General features: G+C 39.0%; 2 protein-coding genes across 4 annotated transcripts in view; one reads left to right on the top strand and one right to left on the bottom strand.

Annotated features, from left to right (window-relative positions):
• LOC131076117 (uncharacterized) overlaps window positions 1–22,772 on the top strand; it is a 113,924-nt gene that overhangs the window by 78,168 nt on the left and 12,984 nt on the right. The window lies entirely within an intron of this gene.
• Window positions 2,217–2,857, bottom strand: LOC131859420 (uncharacterized). 2 transcript variants are annotated; one of them, XM_059213139.1, is made up of 3 exons: window positions 2,788–2,857; window positions 2,609–2,677; window positions 2,217–2,524 (listed from the first exon to the last, which is right to left on the bottom strand). In XM_059213139.1, the coding sequence occupies exons 1-3, from the start codon at window positions 2,836–2,838 to the stop codon at window positions 2,399–2,401; spliced, it is 246 nt and encodes an 81-aa protein (XP_059069122.1). In that variant the 5' UTR covers window positions 2,839–2,857; the 3' UTR covers window positions 2,217–2,398. The 2 variants fall into 2 exon arrangements, with proteins under 2 accessions (XP_059069122.1, XP_059069121.1); XM_059213138.1 differs by having other exon boundaries at window positions 2,217–2,677.

The following is a 22,772-nucleotide window of genomic DNA, read 5'->3' as shown; positions in this document are numbered from 1 at the left end:
TCTGATCCTACGGGATCATGTTATGGCACTCTAAAAAAGACTCTCGATTTAGGTAGACTCGAATCCAATTGCTCGTGGCGACACTTTCTCGATTGTGACAAAAAGCGTCAGATGAGTTCAATGAAAAGTTGCACAATGCCTCATCTTTCAATTTGCTCGTGACGGCACCAAACCGTTAGCTCGTACGCATCGGGGTAGTCATGTTTATGCTATGAATACCTTCGTTTTTCTCTCCAACTCGCCAGATCGTTGCGGTCCACACCCTAGCAGCGAAATTGCTTAAGTGCTCAAGTTGCTCAAAGTTGTAAATATTTGGCATCGCGTTTCTCGGCGCCCATTAATCATAAGAACCAACCGTTTGATCCTACGAGGTCATGTTATGACACTCTAAAAAATCTTTTCTTGGTTTAGGTAGAATCGGATCCAATTGCTCATGGTGACACTTTCTCAATTGTGACAAAAAGCGTGAGATGAGTTCAATGAAAAGTTGCACAATGCCCCATCTTTCAATCCACTCGTCACGGCACTGAATCGTCATCTCGTACGCATTGGGGTGGTCAGGTTTACGCTAGGAATGTCTTCATTTTTCTCTCCAACTCATCTGATCGTTGCATGCCACACCCTAGTAGCGAAATCGTTTAAGTGCTCAAGCTGCTCAAAGTTGTCAATATTCGGCATCGTGTTTCTTGACACCAGTTAATCATAAGAATGAGTCGTCTAATCCTATGGGGTCGTGTGATGGCACTCTAAAAAAACGTCTCTGTTTAGATAGACTCGGATCCAATTGCTCATGGCAACACTTTCTCGGTTGCGACAAAAAGTGTCAGATGAGTTCAATGAAAAGTTGCACAATGCCCCATCTTTCAATCCACTCATCGCGACACCGAACCGTCAACTCGTACGTGTTGGGGTGGTCGGTTTTACACAAGGAATTCCTTCTTTTTTTCTCTCCAACTTGCCTGATCGTTGCGGGCCACACCCTAGCAGCGAAATCGCTTAAGTGCTTAAGTTGCTCAAAGTTGTCATTATTCGGCATCACATTTCTTGGTGCTTGTTAATCATAAGAATGAGACGTCTGATCCTACAGGGTCGTGTTATGGCACTCTAAAAAAACCTCTCACGGTTTAGGTAGACTCGAATCCAATTGCTCATGGCGACACTTTCTTGGTTGCGCCAAAAAGCATTAGATGAGTTCAATGAAAAGTTGCACAATGCCTCATCTTTCAATTCGCTCATCGCGGCACCGAACCATCAGGTCGTACGCATCGGGGTGGTCGGGTTTATGCTAGGAATGTCTTCATTTTGCTCTCCAACTCGTTTGATCGTTGTGAGCCACACCCTAGCAGCGAAATCGCTTAAGTGCTCAAGTTGCTCAAAGTTGTCAATATTTGACATGACGTTTCTCGGTGCCCGTTAATCATAAGAACAAGTCGTCCAATCCTACCGGGTCATGTTATGGCACTCTAAAAAAGCCTCTCTTGATTTAGGTAGACTCGGATCCAATTGCTCATGGCGACACTTTCTCGGTTGCGACAAAAAGCGTCAAATGAGTTCAATGAAAAGTTGCACAATGCCCCATCTTTCAATCCGCTTGTCGCGGCACCGAACCGTCAACTCATACGCGTCGGGGTGGCTAGGTTTACGTTAGGAATGTCTTTGTTTTTCTCTCCAACTCGTCTGATCGTTGCGGGCCACACCCTAGTAGCGAAATCGTTTAAGTGCATGCATTAGATGAATAGAAGTGTATGGGCTATGGAAATTTTTTTAAATGGGTATTGGTACAATAGTGTCTTACATTGTCTAATTTTGGTTCTTTCCATGTTTCTTTTATATAGTCTTATTTCGACTATAACTATTGAATTTGTGTTGATCTCCATAAGCTTGTGTCTTGGATTACAAACACATATTTAGGTTCAAAGCTTAAGTAACAATAAACTTTGTGCAATTATTCATTTAATCATTTGTACTACAATTATGGATAACCATGATAAATGATTTGCATTAACCAAAAAGCTACAAATCCATACAACATTGTATACCTTTAAAACTATCAAATATATCCAATACAGACAAATAGGCTTGCCAAAAGCCATATGGACATAGAATGTTACGTATTCATAAAACAAAACATATGTTCAAGATTGCTATAAAGGCATACAACATGATATCCAATAAAGTCAAATAGGAGCTTGCCAAAAGCCATATGGACATAGAATGTCACATATTCGTAATACAGAACATATGTTCAAAATTGCCATATAGGCATACAACATGGTATCCAATAAAGTCAAATAGGAGCTTGCCAAAAGCCATATGGACATAGAATGTCACATATTCGTAATACAAAATATATGTTCAAAATTGCCATATAGGCATACGACATAGGACCCCATTCTATTCATTTCCCTCTAGGGGAAGGAAACAAATCATGAGATATCTTTGCCTGTCGAGGGGATGGAGATGTATATGATGCAGGTGTCTTTCGAGTACGCCCATTCGACCTCCTCTCCAAACTTTTTTGTAACTCCACTCGATACAATGAAAAGAATGATGTTAGCATATACAAAAACTGAATTTTAGAATGACATATAATAGAATAGTCACTTACCAGATACAAATAATCATGATGTTCATCCACAACAGGTGCACGTTCATGATCTGGAGTGACAAGCCCCTCCTATAAACATCATAATATAAATTAAACTAAATACAAGTGTCGTTAAAATTTTCAATAAGATATTATTAAGATAACAAATGTAATGCTAAATTTACAAACATGTCTCATACTTCTGTCAAAGCAGTTGAACTTGCTACTGTTGTAGCAACACCGCGCTCCATTGACGCGCAGACAACAGAAGTAGTCTCTGATGTCAACATCTGAAAATTAAACCAAATATATTGATTAATCGCCAAAACTATCTATATTATTTAATAACAACATTAAAGATAAATTGCTTACCTAGGTGAAAGATTGTCGATGAAATACACTGCGAGGTGTTGATGTTGAAGCTATATCATCAAACTATTTGACATCCAAAATGAGTGATTAGAAAATCATTCACATAAGGTTCAACTATCTACATATAATAATTATATTTCTTCACTCGTTGTATACCTGTGGAGTCAACGAAGTCGTGAAAAAGGGTGCTACAGGAATGTTGCTAGTACTGTGAACACTTTGACCCTGATTTTTTATCATAATAATTTACTAATTTAGGTATATTCTCAAATTTCCATATAAGATTTAATAAAAAGAGTGAAATGAACTTGTAATGAAATTCACCTGGGTATCAATGCCAAATGTTTCGTTCAGCAAGGATTATGTCATAACAATGTTCTATGTAGCAAACTTCGCTCGTGCATGTGCATTCTCAGAACTATTAGGATCATAAGTGCAAAGAGAACCATAAGATCGACAAAAATGAGTTGGAACTCGATGCCTAGAAGAATTGCCATCATCACTCGCATCACCCTCTACTAGAGGCCTAGCATACTATATAAGGGTCTAAGTGAGTGAGCTAATGGAGTCTAGAGTTTCGACCTCAATACTCTCCTTCACAATGGAAGGAATAATAACATGTTCCACCATAGGTCCGGCCAAGGGTCTTGGTGGGAGATTTGGGTCACCCTGTGCACCCTCTCTATCATGTGAGGAACCCCCACCTCTACCTTGGAAATCTAGAAAATCAAAATAGTTTGGGATCTCATCAAGGACAAACTCACAGTACAATTTTCTCAAAAAGTATTGGGGTACCTCATGATTATTGCATGGGGGCTGATCAAATAACATCCACCACCTATCCCAAAAATTGTCCTTAATCCCTTCATGATGACACCAATGAATAGGGAATCTCCTACATCTAGGGCATAAAGGTTGATTCGTTTGAGGGTCTGTAAAAAGAGCACACAAGTCAAATTTATTAAAAAAAAAATTCTTCACTGCCGCATATGATAATTTGTCAGCATAAAATTGCTTTTTTTCTTCCTTCTTACTAGACCAACAATTTATTTGCCCACTTACAGATTGTATGTGAGATACAATAGATTGCAAAGAACTGGCCAGGTTTGTCCTATGGGAGTTTGTTCCAGTGGGATCTTTTAGCCTTGTGATTAAACCTTCAAGCTCTTTTTGGCTATTTTCTTTTTGACCTAATAGGTTTTCTTGTGTACCTATGGGATGTCTAGGGTTTGTAGGAGGTTCTTGATATGCTTCTTCTTCGATATGGTCTTCATGAGGAGGTGATTGAGTGTTTTCAACATTTTCTTGTCTAATCTCATTTCTTGATAATGAAAATAAATTTAAATCAATAAACCTAGTATAATCTTCAAATTAATAAAAAAATGATAATAAGAAAACAAAAATACATACCTCTTCAAGCTCTTCAATGGTGTGGCGACATTTTGATGAGATATGGACATTAGTGCCCAATATCAAGCTTCTACAAAGGTCGAGCGCAAGAAAATGGCACCCCAAATCGCCAAAACACAGGTTTGGGAATGCAAAATGCATCCAAAATGCAGACTTGGGTTTTTTTTAAGTTTGAAAAGGTCATAAGGCGCTCGCCTTATGACCATTTTTTATTTTTTTTGAAGTGTGGCACCTTTTTGGTACCACAATTTCGTGCATATACCCTAAGAGCTATTCCTTGGTCTAAAAGTTTACTCTGTGCTTTGAAGGCTTAAGTATAGTTTGTTATACAACTTTGAATATTATTCCTCATTCTTGAACTTTTCCTTTGATTCAAATTTAGAAGTGAATTTGTAGGCTCTTGTACTAGAAAAGATTTCTAAGAAATTCAAACCAAATTGAGTATGGAGTTTCAAACTTGATTAGTACTTCAAAACAAGGTTTTCTTTGAAATCTTGGTTTCCTAGTTTAGATACCAAAGTATGAAATATGTTTATGCATTCTTGCACTAGTTGATCTTATCCTTGTCTACAAATATGTTTACATTGTTATGCATATAATGTGTGACCACCAAATTCTGAGCTAAGAATTTGTTATGTTTTAAACTTGTCTAGAAACATAAAATTTAATCATTGTTGCTTACTGTTTCAACATGCTGATAAACTTATAAGGCACTGATAGGGGGGGGGGGGGTGAATTGGTGCAAGCAAAAACTTAATAAATCTGATAACAACTTTCGCCAGCTTGAAAATCAATAAGCATGCAAGAAATATAACAACATAAGTAAACATCCAACAAAACATGTAAACCATAACACAATGATTTTTCACGTGGAAACCCAACTGGGAAAAACCATAGTGGGAATTAGTACCCACAAGGATCTTCTTACTGCAGTATAGAGATCTGACGGGTTAAGGTCATACAACCACCTAGTTAAGAGTGTTTTAGCCTAGTTAAGAGCTATACAATAAGGCTTGTTAGAACCCAGCCCTGTTAGGAGCTAACCACATTATTGGGATTTACAAACAAAAGCTAATGTGTCACCTTGTTAGAGGATTTCACCTTCGGACCTACTAGGATCCTACCGTACCCTTTTAGGAGTGACCTTGTTAGAGGATTTTCTTGCTACAACTGTTAGGAAGACAACAAGTTGAAGTAATTTGAATTTAGCACGTCTAAACCTAATTAGATTTGCTTCTACTCAGCTTCCTATCACTGACTACACATCAAAACCTAACTTCTCCTTCAACCGCATGATCAAATTCTCACTCTTGATACATGAAATCATACAACTTTCATCTCCTTATAAAGAACTCTATTAAGTCGGTTAAGAACCTTGGAACAATTCCCTAGGTTCATTGAATCTAGTCGCCTTTTACATTTTCCCGCTCATTACACTTTTCTCTTATCGGCAAAACAATTCATAACTTAAAAACATAACAATAAGTCTATCGGTTACCGATCAAACTAACTTTGCTATACCGGTTCTTTGTTCTTCCTGACTGTGACTAGCAAATCCATCATAACTCGCTCAATACACAGAATTTGTTGGTGCGGTTTGGAACATAGGTGCATATTCTTGTCTCCAACACTCCTATAAAACCGCAACATCTAACTCTTCTCCAATAGTCTGTCCTGGTCGCTTGATCATTGCTCTGTTCCTATTTACCGGTTGACAACAACTTAGCAATTTTGTTGTCTAACTAATTCCACTACCTGTTGGTCTAGACGACCTAGATGACTAAACAAACATGGTTTCCATCAATGACAACACAAATAAAGTCATCAAACAGCCTATTACAACTATATCATCATCATCAAGCCAACAATCTCCCCCTTTGGCATTGATGGCAACACTTTCGAATTTTTTTGTCTAAACGTCACATTACAACAATCATGACTCAACTCAAATACATAATGCAAAACTCCCCCTTGGCAATTACATGCTATTACAAAATTTTGACTAACTTATACTATCCCCCCCCCAGCCTTTGACAACAATGACAAAGGTAAGCAAATACATACAACACACCAAAATTTGCATTACCTCCAAATGACAAAGGTTTTAAACTTGTCTAGAAACTTATAAAATTTAATCATTGTTGCTTTCTCTTTCAACATGCATGTTCCTCCAATTCTTGTCATTGTCTTCACAAAATACTCTTATCATTTTTTGGATTATATATCTTGTGTTGACATGGTTGAAGTTTTGTCTCACATGTTTGTTACCTTAGTTTTCACCCATAATCAAATCAAAGTTATTCTCTTGGTCTCCACTCAAAAATCAATGCTTCAATATCTTTGATGTGTTAATTGACCCATCCCCATCATTGGAAATTTATTACACTTAATCGTTTTTATGTTTTTTGGGCTTCACTTGTGATTTTGGAACCATTGTCTGGTCCCAACAAGCCTTCTATAACTTAGTTGGCACCCACCATAGTTTTATTTGAAAGACTTTAGAGTTTTGTTAATTCATCCCTTCAATTTCAAAAGTATTGTTGGACCGTGACGTAACATCTTGAACTTATTTTTGGTCTTGACAATGCCTTGCCCCACTTAGCCTTTTCTTCCTTAAAAGGTCCATTGGTCTTTCCCTTTAAGTTTTGAATTGGTTGGCAGGCTCCAACATTGTTTGCATAACTCAATTATAGCCAAACAGGTCTTGGTCTTAAGAATTACAAAGATTTTCCTTCGGTGTTTGGTATAGACTATTGGGGTTCTCATAACCCTTTTTTGAAGAAGCTTTTTCAAAGACAAAGGAAGATCTAAAATTACAATTGAAGTACACACTCCAAGGAACTTTGTTGAACTCTGATGTACCACTTGAAACTAATACGAAACGGATTTAAAGAAATGATCAAATATTTGGCTTGAGCCAACCGAAATAAAGGATAGAGTGGAAGCATAATTTAGTTTCAAAACCTTTGTCACACATCGACAAGATTTATGAACTGAGTGAAAGTCGATTTCTTATGCAATTGCTCAAAGTATAGTTCATTAATGAAAGAGAGTCGAGGTAGGTGAAATTTAATGTGGCTCAGGGAAGAGATTGGTTATCTCAAAATCACCATTAAAATTATTATTCAAGAGAATAACTAGGTTCTTGGAGTTTGGAGGTGGAACCCACGACAAAATCAGTACATAGCCTAGTTAGAGCATTTTTCCTCAACGCCATTACACCAGCAGTAAGTATTTGTTGGCATTTCATGTTTCGGTGATGCTCTGGTGAAGATTGGTGATTCCCGATGCTTATAGATTCTTAGGATTTGTCATTGATGGCAACTCAATTTGTTGATCTGATCCGGTATGAAGTTTTGGTTAACCGTTTGTCTTGAGTATGTTTTCTGATATTAGTCTACCTGGTGAAGCTTAGTGTATAGTTTTAAGAGCATTTATCATTTCCAGTGATGCAGTTTTTTGTTTCAATGATCAGGGTTAGTTGGTTGAGTATCTGAAGGAGATTATCATGCAAATCCACCCTCTGATATTGACTCTTACGCTTGTTTGGAGATCCGTGGTGTAGGGGCACTTAGCAATTTATAGTTGAGTTTGTTTCCAGGATGTTGGAATCATGTTTTTAGTTTTGTAATAAGACCAAGAGGCCATAGAGTGTGTGCTCAAAAGATTGTAAGGGCCCTAAGAGACTTTGTGTGGCCAATGTTGGCATGTGAGCTCTTAAGGGTGTCAGGTAGAGCACTTAATAGGATAAGTTGTTTTTGGGTTAATGTAGGTTGGTTGATGTTATTTTGAGATTGTTAAGATCATATGAGTCATTTGATAGTGACCAAGGTTGGGTTTGAGCAAAGTTGCTCACCTATGCAACAATTTGCAAAAGTTGCTCATAGCAGCTTTGCAACATTTTTTCACTCCAACGGTTAGTTGGTTCACATAATCAGTTGTGAGCATTTGTAACTACTCCAAGGCTAGTATAAGGCTTGGAAAGACCAATGATAATCAGTTGTTGACGGTTGTTGAAGATCTGAAGCAAATAAACAAGTTTTTATTTCCCATTTGTGTGTGTTCTACCGAGTTTTTGTTCTTTGCAAGTTTGTACAACTTGTACGGATCGAGCATCCCAAAACAAGGACATGGATTATTAGTCTGGTGTCTTACTTTTTTTTTTTTTGATTTGGAGTCTTGAAGTGTTGTAGTTTGTGAATAAACTCTATTTTGTTGCAGGCGGGTCCAAGAGCCCTAAAAAACTAGGGTTTTGAGGGCAAAATGACTCCAACCTAACGTTCCATGGTGGATTTCCACTCTGAAACCTTGTGGAATGTTAGGTTGCAATGTATTCTATGTTTCCTTTTTGGTTTTGAGACAGGGGAAGCCAAATCAGAGATTTGCCACCATATCCTAAGCTTGGCACATTGAGTTGGCAAGCGTTAGGAATCATGGATAACAAGACCTAATTGGGTGAATCTGGTGGGTGGAGATGAAATATGATTGGAGGGGAATTCCATATGGAATCACAAACCCCAAACTATCATCAATTCACTCAGCCAATCAGACCGGTGAAGGAGTTTTGATCAATCCCTATTTTTAAGGCCTCGAAAGGGGCAATTAGGCCTAGTTAACCGGTAAGGGTTAGAGATCTTAGTGACCAAACCCACCTCTGGTTTTGAGATATTGTATGTAAACTCCAAAAGGGTGTCTGTAATGACAGAGTTCATAGGGTTGTTCAGGAAGTTTAACCGGTGAATGCAGAATACCTCGTTGACTGGGCTACTAGAACCGGTTAGGCCTAAAAGTGCAGTTTGTTTGTAAAACACCAAACCAGTAAGTGTCAAAATCTCCTGAGTAAGGAATAGGGTTGGGAATCCATCCAAAGTCATCCATCCTAATGTGTATAGTGTGGGGAATGAACATCCTGTGGTAGAGGGGTTGAACTCTCAGGTTGAGTGTGAAAGAGTGTGGGAAAACAAGGTCTCCGAAGCAATAAAATGGAACTCACAAAACAACAAGAGCTTATCCTATCCTAAGGACCTTGAGAAGGTCAGAGAGGGTAAGTCTTCCAAACCCTTGGAGGGTGTGAGGTGTAGAATCATTGGATGGTTCTTGTGTAGCTTGGAGGAGATACTTAGACAATCTAGCACAAACCGGTGAGAGAGAATCCACTCTACATCAAATTGGTATCAGACCCAGAGGTAGAGTCAGAAGCCAGCAACATGCCACCAAAGGCAATGAGCCAAGAGGCCATCAGGAAGTTTGTCCAAGACATTCTTAGTGAAGCCCGGGAGCAAGAAACCAAGAAAGGCAAGGGCAAGGTCACTGAATGGGGTGATGAAACTAAAGATGAAGATGCAGATGTGATAGGGGTCATAACAGAAAAGGAGTTGGCCAAATATCAGCAAATCTTCTTGGATGCTCTCAAGTCACTCAATAAGGACAAAATAGAAGGTTTACCTATCTGCAATGGAAACCTAAATGGCGAAGAGTTATCGGATTGGATAGAAGCCTTGAACAATCATTTTGAATTCAAGGAAGTTGCAGAAGAAAACAAGGTCAATTTGGCCAAGTCAAGATTGAAGGGATCAACTTTAGTGTGGTGGAACATGATGCAAGAAGAAAGAGAACAAACCAAGAGAAAGAAGACCATTTATGGGGAGAGAATGAAGATCAGGATTAAAACTCAATTCTTACCTATAGATTATGAGGTGTAGATGCACAAGAAGTTGCAAAATTTGAAACAAAGAGAAATGGATGTGAGTGCTTATATAGAGGAGTTCAACAAACTTACCCTAAGAGCTAGGAAGCAAGAGGAAGAAGTGGAGAAGGTTGCAAGGTACTTAAATCGCCTTAGACAAAACATTCAAGATGAGATCAGCATGATAGCACCTGACATAGTCCATAAATGCTTTAAGTTAGCCTTGAGAGTAGAAGATAAGATCAAAAGGAAAGGTGAACATAATCAAAGGGGTAGAGGTGGTAGAAGTTACAGAGAAAGAGGCACCTTGGGAAAGGTCTATAATCCCAACAATAATGATGAAGGCAGTCAATCAGGTAATGGTGGTGATAATCCTAACAATGGAGGACAGTTTAGAGGCAGCTCTAGAGGGAGAAATAACTATAGAGGTAGATTTGGCAATTCGAGAAGAGGAACCACAGTCTTCACTGGTAAATGCTACCATTGTCATCAAGTGGGGCATACCATGAGTCTGTGTCTTGAAAAGACTTAAAGCTCTCACATGGGAGACAGGAGAACTCAGTTGGTGCAAGAAGAGGATTGTCAAAGTGTTACCTCACTAATCAGCAAGATGGGACCAATCCTAGAAGGAGAGAACTTGATGCTATGAGGGACCTTGTTGAAGGTACCACAATCCAAATAACCTACACAAAGGAAGACACTTTTCAAAACCACCTACAAATCTCATGGTAAGATTTGCAAAGTTATAGTAGATTCAGGGTCTACTGAAAACATTGTAGCAGTTGAGATGGCAGACAAACTAAAATTGAAAAGGTTGCCACATACCACCCCCTATAAGGTATCTTGGTTGAGTAAGGGTCAGCATGTGCTTGTAGATGAGCAAGCTTGGGTAGATTTTGAAATAGGAAATTATAAGGATAGTGTGCTATGTGACATATTACCCTGGATGCATGTCACTTGCTGTTAGGACGCCCTTGGCAGTATGATGTCAAAGCCATACATGATGGGGAGAAGAATTCCTATGTTATCACCAAGGAGGGTAGAAAGTTTCAAATGGATCCCTTGATTGATTAAGGAGAAGAAAGGCATGTTGGATCAAGTGTTATGTTGCTCAGTGGGAAAGAGTTCTTGAATTTTTGAAGGATGAAGGGAACCGAGGATGTGCTTTTATAGTAAAACCCAAAAAAGAGACAGGTTGAAACCAAACCGGTGATACCGCAAGAGGTGCAGACCTTACTAGACCGGTACAAAGACATAGTTGTCAATGAGATACCGGATGCCTTACCCCCCATGAGAGATGTTAACCATCAGATAGACCTCATACCTAGTTCAACTTTGCCAAACAAAGCTGCTTACAAAATGACACCTACTCAAAATGAGGAAATAGCAAAGCAAGTGGAGGAATTCCTAGATAAGGGGTTGATAAAGAAGAGTTTAAGTCCATGTGCAGAGCCTACTGTTTTGGCACCTAATAAAGATGGTAAGTGGAGGATGTGAATTGATCAAAGGGCCATAAACAAAATCACAATTAGATACCAGTTTCCAATGCCGAGGATTGAGGATCTAATGGACTACCTAGGTGGAGCTTGCTACTTTTCTAAGGTGGATTTGAAATCAGGCTATCATCAAATTAGGATCAGACCTGGTGATGAATGGAAGACAACCTTCAAAAAAAATGAGGGGTTATATGAATGGTTGGTGATGCCCTTTGGGCTCACAAATGCACCTAGCACCTTCATGAGACTCATGAATGAAGTTCTTGCAAAGTTCATTGGTAAGTTTGTCATTGTTTATCTTGATGACATTCTGATTTTTAGCAGGTCAAAGGAGGAGCATATCAAACATCTGAATCAAGTTTTGAGGAAGATACATCAAGAAAAGTTGATGATCAACTTGGATAAATGTGAGTTTTTCAAAAATGAATTGGTCTATCTTGGTTTTGTAATTTCTCAAGGTTGTTTAAAAATGGATCCATCAAAATTGGAAGCAATAGTGAATTGGCCTACTCCTAAGTCAATAGGAGAAGTGAGAAGTTTACATGGTTTAGCTTCTTTTTATAGGAAATTCATTAGAGGTTTTAGCCATGTGTGTGCACCTATCTTGAACACCATCAAAGTTGGGATAAAATGTCAGTTTAAGTGAACTAGTGCAGCAAACAAAGGGTTTGAGTTGTTAAAACAAAAGGTAGGAGAACTTCCTTACCTTAGGCTACCTGATTTTAATCATCTCTTCACTGTGGAGTGTGATGCCAACAAGTTGACTATAGGGGTCGTTTTGAGCCAAGAAGGTCACCCAGTTGCATTTTCTCTAAGAAACTCAATGAAGCAAAACAAAAGTATTCTACCTATGATCTAGAGTTATATGCTATGGTGCAAGCACTCAAGAAGTGGTGGCAATATTTGTTACCTAAAGAGTTCATAGTCTACACTGATAATCATGCACTTGGTTTTTTGAATGGGTGGGAGGAATTGAATCAAAGACACCTCAAGTGGGTTGAGTATTTGTAGGCCTACACCTTTTCCATCAAACACAAGAAAGGAGTCACTAATAAGGTAGCAGATGCCTTAAGTAGAAGGGTTATAACCATTCAAGAAGTATAGCTACAAAGTGTGGGGTTAAATGACCTCAAAGATCTATACCAAGGTGACAAAGATTTTGGTGAAGCATATGATGTTTGCTCAAAGTTTGCTAATGCTTGTCATGTTGCCTATTCTGATTTTATGTTGCAGGAAGGCTTATTGTTTAAAGGACACCTACTTTGCATACCACAATGCTCTATGAGAGACAATATCATCAAGCAGAAGCATCAAGGCAGTCTAAGTGGACATTTTGGTCTTGACAAGACCTTAGAGTAGGTTGGCAGGTTCTACCATTGGCCTAGACTACAGTCAAATGTTAGAAGATTTGTAGAGCAATGTGCTATTTATCAAAGGGCTAAGGGTACCTCCAACAATGCAGGTTTATAAGAGCCCCTTTCCATACCAACAAGGCCATGGGAATGTGTGAGTATGGACTTTGTTCTTGGTTTACCTATAACTCCAAGAGGATATGACAGTGTCTATGTCATAGTGGATAGATTCAGCAAGATGGCGCACTTTGTGCCTTACAAATGCACTAATGATGCCTCCTACATAGCAGGGTTGTTCTTCAAAGAGATTGTAAGGATCCATGGTTTACCACTTAATATTGTGAGTGATAGAGACACAAAATTTGTGAGCCACTTTTGGCAAACCTTGTGGAAGAAACTTGGTACAAACCTTTCTTTTTCATCTACATACCATCCACAGTCTGATGGTCAAACTGAACTAGTAAATAGGTCCTTGGGTAATTTACTGAGATGTCTCACCAAACAGCATGGTCAAGTTTGGGATCTAGTATTGGGACAAGCAAAGTATGCCTACAATGACTCTGTCAATAGAAGCACAGGTCAGAGTCCATTTGAGATAGTATATGGATGTCATCCAAGGGTATTTTAGAACTCAGAGACCTCAGTTTTATGGACCATAGGAGTGCTCAAAGTGAAAACTTTGGAGAGAATATGAAGGAGATCCATGAACAAGTCAAGAAGACGTTGCAGCAGAACAATGAGAAATACAAGATGCCAGCAAAAAAAACAAGAAGAGAAGTACACTACCAGGTAGGTGATCTCATTATGGCCTATCTGAGAAAGGAAAGACTTCCTAAGAGGCAGCCTAGTAAACTGTGCATGAAGAATATTGGACCTCTTAAGGTTGTGCATAAGTTTGGCAACAATGCCTATGAGGTGGAACTACCACCAAACTTGGGAATATCACCAATATTTAATGTATGTGATTTGTTCTAGTATAAGGGAACTCAGTCAACTGCAAACCAAGGAGAGACTACTGCTACTAAAGAAGTAGATTGGATACAAAACCTACCGCCAAGCCAACCGGTGACATTGGACTGCATTTTGGACTCCGAGATTGTCAAAAGGACTAGGAAAGGAGTCTATAGAGACTACTTGGTTAAATGAACAGGTCTCCCTGAATCTGAAGCTACATGGATGTCTGAAGGAGATATACTGAAGCATGGAACCACTGTTCAAGCCCTATCCACTCAAGGGACTTGAGTTTTTCCTACCCCGAGATTATGGTGTAGGGGAACTTAGCAATTTCTTGTTGAGTTTGTTTCCAGGATGTTGGAATCATGTTTTTAGTTTTGTAATAAGGCCAAAAGGCCAGAGAGTGTGTGCTCAAATGATTATAAGGGCCCTAAGAGTCTTTGTTTGGCCAATGTTGGCATGTGATCTTTTAAGGGTGCCAAGTAGAGAACTTAATAGGATAAGTTAATTTTGGGTTAATGTAGGTTGGTTGATGTTGTTTTGAGATTGTTAAGGTCATATGAGTCATTTGAAAGTGACGAAATTGGGTTTGAGCAAAGTTGCTCACCTATGCAACAATTTGCAAAAGTTGCAAAAGTTACTCATAGCAGCTTTGCAACATTCGCATACTCCAATGGTTAGTTGGTTGACACAATCAGTTGTGAGCGTTTGTAAATACTCCAAGACCAATATAAGGTTTGGAAAGACCGATGATAATCAGTTGTTAAAGGTTGTTAAAGATTTGAAGCAAATAAACAAGTTTTGGTTTCCTATTTGTGTGTGTTCTACTGAGTTTTTGTTGTTCTTTGCAAGTTTGTACGACCTGACATGGATTATTAGTCTAGTGTCTTACTTTCATTTTTTTTTTTATTTGGAGTCTTGAAGTGCTATAGTTTGTGAATAAACTCTATTTTGTTGCATGTGGGTCCAAGAGCCCTAAAAACCAGGGTTTTGAGAGCAAAATGACTCCAACCTAACGTTCCATGGTGGATTTCCACTCTGAAACCTTGTGGAATGTTAGGTTGCAATGTATTCTATGTTTCCTTTTTGGTTTTGAGACAGGGGAAGCCAAATCAGGGATTTACCATACCCTAAGCTTGGCACATTGAGTTGGCAAGCGTTAGGAATCATGGATAACAGGCCCTAATTGAGTGAATCCGGTAGGTGGAGATAAAGTATGATTGGAGGGGAATTCCATATGGAAACACATACCCCAAACTATCATCAATTCACTCAGGAAATCAGATCGGTGAAGGAGTTTTGATCAATCCCTATTTTTAAGGCCTAGAAAGGGGCAATTAGGCCTAGTTAACCGGTAAGGGTTAGAGATGTTAGTGACCAAACCCACATCCGGTTTTGAGAGATTGTATGTAAACTCCAAAAGGGTGTCTGGAATGACAAAGAGTTCATAGGGTTGTTCAAGAAGTTTAACCGGTGAATGCAAAATACCTCGCTGACTGGGCTACTAGAACCGGTTAGGCCTAAAAGTGCAGTTTGTTTGTAAAACACCAAACCGGTAAGTGTCAAAAGCTCCTGAGTAAGGAATAGGGTTGGGAATCCATCCAAAGTCATCCATCCTAAAATGTGTAGTGTGGGGAATGAAGATCCTGTGGTAGAGGGGTTGAACTCTCAGGTTGAGTGTGAAAGAGTGTGGGAAAACAAGGTCTCTGAAGCAAGAAAATGGAACTCACAAAACAACAAGAGCTTATCCTAACCTAAGGACCTTGGGAAGGTCAGAGAGGGTAAGTCTTGCAAACCCTTGGAGGGTGTGAGGTGTAAAATCATTGGATGGTTCTTGTGTAGCTTGGAGGAGATACTTAGACAAGGTAGCACAAACCGGTGAGAGACAATCCACACTACATCAATCCGGCATCTAGTAGAACAGTGAAACAGAGTATTTCTTGTGTTTGATGGTGTAATGTGTGTCAGGATTCCTTAAGTTGATTCCGGTGATTGGAAATGTTTTTGGGATGGTATGTGAGATCTATAGGAAGCGTGTGAGTACATGGTACAGATCCGGAATAAGTTTTTGTGAAGATTGAAGCCAACTTGCAGCCACACGTTTCATATTTCCATTTTTGATGAAGCCGACTTATGGAAAATTAATTTTGTGTGTGCAGATATATAAGACCGATTTGGATGATGCTTTTGGTATGTGATAAAAGGTGATAGTCTGTTTTGGAGCAATTGAGCGTAGTTTCACGTGCACACTTTGAATTTGGTTGATCTGATAATCAGTAGTAGAGCAAAATAGAACAATTATCAAATCAGTCACATCGGATCATCTTGTGCCTAATCGGAACTGATATTTGGCATTACTAGATGCTATTCTACAGTTCAGATATTGTATTTCCTTTTTATATCACTCTTGTAAGGCAGTGAACCTTCCTCCGAGGTTGTAGCCCTATTTTGTAACTTGAGCAGTGAGCTTCAAGCAGTGTCCTTGAATGCAAGTGCATTCCCCTCATTGTAATATTGTTTTGCTACTGGCCATAGTGGAATAATATTGTGGGTTCAAATCCCACCGTGGTTTTTCCCTTTTGGGTTTCCACGTAAAAATCTCGGTGTTATGGTTGCATGGTTATTTTCTTTTTGTTTATGCACTTTACTTCTTTCTTATGCATCTAGTGGTTAAGAATCAATTTTACAAATTTGTAAATTGCAGAACATTGATTCACCCCCCTCTCAGTATTCATTGATTCCAACAAGTATTCCTCAAACAATCGAAGGGCCTTTTTATTCTATTGTTAGGGTTTTAGTTTATACCAATCCCAACATCAAAATCAGCTGAAATGAGATGAAACTCTACTCAAAAAATTTCAAAAATTTAAGGGTTCTTTTTCTAACGCAAAATTCGAGATGATATATAAAAATCTTGGCTATGAGCACTTATCAAGTCTAGAAAGCTCATTGCTAGAGGTTGGTTACACTAGGCTAGGGCATATAAGCTTACAAGAGTTTTAGGAATGAGTGAAAAGCCCTAATAGGCACCCAATTACAAAAAGATTGGCGGAGAATGGACTATTGGAAGTGGTTGCATTTCTAGAAGTCATGCAGTGCACAAACCTTGTCATAGAATGCATTAATAGGTATGATCCCCATTAAGAGAAATTAAGATCAATGGTAATAAGATTCTCATAACCCTAGATAGGGTAATAATTCACAATTATTTCCTACTTCCGAATAGGCCAGTTTGTTTACAATGAGATTTACTTTGTCACAAATACGTTTCAATGAAAAGAAAAATTGTTATAGAAATATCATACCTAAAGAGTTGTTCTTTGTGCCAAAGAGGGGGCAATCTCAGCTACCAAAGACAATTCATAAATCATACTGGAAAGGAGAAATAGCAAACATTGTCATCTTTCTACTTAGGCTATGTGGGTATGTGGATGAGTTCAATTTCGACAAATGGATGTACTTTTTGTAGAAGTTGTATGTGCCAGAGAACAATACCTAGATTGGGCAAGCCTAATAAGTGACAGGTTACATGCAATGATTACTTGTTTGGCCTTCAACAAGTCTATTTGTCATCTAATTTTTTTTATGTCCTAGCTTTTACAAGGTATTGGCTTGGGTTAAATCATGTTGAATAGTATGACGACAATATCCAAGTTTATGATTTCTACCCGACCTCCAATTGTAAAAGAGTTATTCCAACTTTAAGAGAGTAAACAATGCATTTACAATGAGGCTTGTGAGGGAGTAACAAGGGGACCGAGGGAAAAAAATTTCACCAAAGGCCATCAAATTAGTGGGTTCGATATGGAAGTCACTTCATACAGCTCTAGCAATTCACCTACATTAGAGTATATGACTATGAAAGTTTTCGACAAAAGTTACATAAGTATGTTGAAGGATAAATTTGTCATGATTGAAATATGTGAACAAGTATGTGAGGAAAACAAAAGATGTGTCAAGAAGAGAAAGGTTGGTATTCAATTCCCCATCGAACTTGGATACTATTGTTTTAAGACTCAATCAGATGCTTTAAACATTGAAAGGGACTTGGTTAAGTACAGCACCTCAACCTATGATCACCTTAGATTACATTTTGACAAGAAGAACCTTGTCAGAAAAAATTTACACTTAAGACCCACATACCATCATGTGCCACACCTAGAAGATTATTGGGCTCACTGTGTTGATGATTACAAGTACGGAAGTGAAATTGGATGAGGTTTAGCTTGAGACAAATTATTGAATATCATCTAGAATGGGACATCGAAAGAATTGAAGATGACGAGTTTGATTTATTAGATCCTATCTACACGGCTAGTATTCAAACACAACCACTTGTTCCTATTGATTGGATCCTACCCGAGCATAGAGACTTGAAAACAAGAACTGTTGTAGTTCTTAAGAGGACTCCGATTTGGCTAGCCAAGACGAAGGCTGAGACTTCAAAATTTGCTCCAAAGAAAACAGAAATGGTTGGTGGAACAAAGCAACCCAAGTTCCTCATCTGCTCCATCTACTCAAGCAAAGCAAATAGTTACACCAGGGGAAACAGAGGTGATGATAAGCCCCTAAAAAGAATAAATTCCCCTAAAGGACTTGTAAAGAAGGCCCATTACCAGATGTAGGAGTGAAGGAGAAAAACAAAGAAGGGGAAGATGGGGGCAAAGAAAAGGAAGGAGATAAACGAGAAGAAAAAGAAGTTGCAGGAGAATAAAAGCAAGTAGTGGGATCAACGGACTCCATGTAATAGGCTGACCCTATTTGCCCAAATTATCTTCCCAAACATCCTTGAAGAATTTTGTCAAAGAGTTGTCACCTATCTGACCATGTTGTTTAATGGTTTAGTTGTCACCTGGTGCGTTTTTTTGTTTCTTTGCATTTATTCACCTTCACATGTTTATGGGCACGAATTAACAGTTAACCAATATTTAAAAAACATGGATTTTGCAACCACAAATGCTAATGCTGGAACTTAAATCACAGAATATTTAACAAACAGTACCTACTAACAAAGATTCCAATTCATTCCCAGCTAGTCACAGTTTCAAACCACTCTTAACTGAGCAATGTATTACCCTCTTGCATTCGAAATACATGAACCGCCCACAACTTCAAAACCAAAGTAATGAGAACCTGGCATTCTATTAGCCAAAAGACATTTCTGGTTCCTACGATCAGTAGCCAACTCCACCTTCACATTATACTGCTGCAGACTTCTTGACTCCCAACTCTGCCAACCAAGAACAGCCCTTTCCACGCCCAGCTTAGTATACTCGTACAAACCTTTGACCCCTATCACCCTCATGCACCACAACATGCACAACGTTAACTAGAGGATTCACACAGTCAAATGATTTGATCACGGCTAGCTGAAAGAAGAAGTTTTAATGTTGCTTTTAAAGTCTGCAACCCATACGCTGTAATCTTCAGCAGCAGATAATTTATTTGGAACGAACCTATTTGGTGGGAGCTAATGCAGTAAGATGAAGTTTTTAAAATCTTCTTCCAAAGCGACTAGTTTGAACTTTACTCTCAACACATACTTGCAATGTTTAACAACCTTGCAATGGGCGTATAACCTCAAGAGCTGCGAACTATTTTCTGCCTGTCACTCCAGTGCTGTGTCTTTCTTGTAGCCGCCATTACTCCCTCACATTACCTACGCCAAAAATCTTTGTCCACAATATTTATGAGCTGAAGTTCGAATTGAATACCTGAATATCTAATGTGCAAAACTCCCAGCTGCTCCAAATTCGAAGTTGGCTTTATGCTCTACATCTCCTTCAGTACCAAGTTTGTCTTTTAAGGATTTCCCCAACCTGATCTTTCACAGGAAAGATAAATGTCACACTTGAGGTCCCCAAATGCCAAAAATTCCAGAACTTAATCCAGAAAATCAATTTCCAAAAAAAACACAATTTCCAAGATGTCTCAATTTTCATTAAATGCTCTTATTTATTACTTTGTTTTAGCACACATCCCAAGGCACCATCAATGTGGGATAAATGAAAGATAGGATAAAATATTATAATCCCCTTATGTCTCCACAAAGAAGGGGTACTTTTAATTTTTCCCCTTTGACATTAACTTGAGCATTAAATAACCATTGAAGTTAAATATTTTTTTTATTTTCTGCTTAAATAATTAATGATCCCATTTAATTGGCAATCCAAGAGGATAATAAAATGCACCAAAATAATGTCAACTAGAATTGCTCCAAAATTTACCAGTCACTGAGCCCAAACTAACTTACTATAAATAGTAAGTTTCTGGAAAACCCGTCAAAACACCTCCAATTGGCCTACTATTGAAATTGCCTAGGCCAAATCCATCAACGATCCATATAAGATCTTGGTTAGCCCTCGAGACCATGGTAAAAAGGGCTAACGACAAAATACTAGGTGACTGCAAAAAAGGGGACATTACAATCCCCCCCCCTTGAAATTGCTTGTCCTTGAGCAATCTCAACTCTGGATGCTGCAAGATATGCTCACCCTCCCAAGTAGATCCTCTACCGGCAAGTTCTTCCATTTCACCAAATACTCCCTGATGACCCATCTTCATAAAGTGCACTCCCTAGTATCAAGAATGGCCTCAGGAACCGATATAAGTTTCCCTTCATCATTAAAAAGAGTAACTTTGTTGAAGGTACCGCGTTGTGACGCAACGCCTTTTTGAGGTGAGATACGTGAAATACATTATGCACCTTACTGTCTGTCGGCAACTCAAGCTCATAAGCCACCCCTCCAACTCTCCTGGTAACTTTGAAAGGCCCATAATAGTGTGGCTTCAGTTTCTTTGCACCACTCCTTTTGAGAGTGGACTGTCGATAAGGGTGCAACATAAGATAAACCATGTCACCAACCTCAAAAGATCTCTCTACTCTATGCTTGTCTGCATATTGTTTCAGCTGGTTCTGAGCCTTCTGCATGTTTTCCTTCAGTGACCTCATGATATCCTAACTCTCTTGTAAGAGATCCTTAGCTTTAGGTACTCGGCTATCACCAAACAACAAATCTAAGAAGCTCGGAGCCTTGTAACCATAAAGAGTCATAAAGGGTGACATCTGGATAGACATATGGTAAGTGGTGTTATAACAACATTCTCCTAAATGCAACCACTTCAGCCATGCCTTCTGTTGTCGTGCGATATAATTACGGAGGTATATGTCCACCCACTTGTTCACAATCTCCAACTACCCATATGTCTGTGAGTGATAACTACTGCTCAGGGTAACCTCTATCCCACACAACCTAAAGAGCTCCTGGCAAAAATTATTCATGAATTTGTTGTCCCCATCATTGACAATGTTCCATGGCAATCCGTGCAACTTGAATACCTCTTTGAAAAACAACTCCGTTGTCTGTACCGTTGTATAGGTGGACGAAATAGCAAAGAAATGGGTAAACTTTGTCAATCAATCCACCACAACAAATATGCAATCCCTACCTTGGGCCTTAGGTAGGCCCATAATGAAATCCATCGACACACTATCCCACTTCCTCTCGGGAATGTGTAGGGGCTGCAGTAATCCACCTGGGAAAGAGTGCTCATGTTTATTTTGTTGACACAGAGGGCACTCCCTCACATATTGTAACCGTTAGTCTTGAGCCCTTTCCAAGACTAAAATAGCAAAGAAATGAGTAAACTTTGTCAATCAATCCACCACAACAAATATGCAATCCCTACCTTGGGCCTTAGGTAGGCCCATAATGAAATCCATCGACACACTATCCCACTTCCTCTTGGGAATGTGTAGGGGCTGCAGTAATCCACCTGGGAAAGAGTGCTCATGTTTATTTTGTTGACACAGAGGGCACTCCCTCACATATTGTAACCGTTAGTCTTGAGCCCTTTCCATGTAAAGCGCTCTCTCACCTGCCTGTAAGTTTTGAAATAGCCCGGATGTCCTGCTAATGGTGAGTCATGGAAAGATCTCAAGATCTTCTACTTCATAGGAGATCTTGGCACTAAGAAAATTCTCTCTTTGTAAATTATCAAGTCATTTACCATTGTGTACTTGTCATCTTGAATAGTGCCATCTATAATCTTAGTGGCCCACTTGTCCTTCGCATACTCATCTGAAATCATCTCCCTCCAATCCTTTGCTATATTACCTAAAGAACACAAGTGAGGTCTCCTAGATAAAGCATCATCAACAATGTTTTTCTTGCCTTTGATGAAAACTATGTCAAAGTCATAGGCCTATAGTTTGCTAACCCACTTCTGTTGTCTATCATTCAAATCCTTCTATCCAAGGAAATGCTTCAAATTGTTATGATTTGTCTTGACTGTGAACTTACTACCCACCAAGTACTATATGAATCTAGCCAAGGCGTGCATTATTGCCAACATTTTCTTGTCATAGATGTTGTAACTCCTCTCAAGCATCCTCAATTTCCTGCTCTCAAAAGCAATGGGGTGTCTATCATGCATCAATACTGCACCAAGGCCTTCACTCAAGGCATCACAATGCAACTCAAAGGGCCTTCTGAAATCAAGAGTGGGCAACACTGGGCATGTGCTCACCAACTCCTTAAACCTGTCAAAATAGTGTTGAGCTCTATCTAACCACTCAAGTGCATCCTTCCAAGTCAAATTTGTAAGGGGAGCAGCAGTCTATGAAAAAACTCTCACAAAGCGGCAGTAAATCCACACAAACCAAGGAATCCCTTCAATTGAGAAATATTCTTCGGAGGCGACCAATCCACAATAGCCTTGATCTAATCTAGATCCACACGAACACCTTCAACACTTATGATGTGCCCCAAATACAATGACTCAGTCATCCCAAAAGCACATTTGGACATCTTTGCGTACAGGGATTCACATTCAAGAATACTCAATACAATGTCTATGTGTTTCAAATGCTCCTCCCAAGTCTTATTGTAAATTAGTATGTCATCAAAGAATAT

Source organism: Cryptomeria japonica, chromosome 10, assembly GCF_030272615.1.
Source record: "Cryptomeria japonica chromosome 10, Sugi_1.0, whole genome shotgun sequence".
Lineage (NCBI taxonomy): Eukaryota > Viridiplantae > Streptophyta > Pinopsida > Cupressales > Cupressaceae > Cryptomeria > Cryptomeria japonica.
This window is presented reverse-complemented; position numbering and strand designations above follow the sequence as displayed.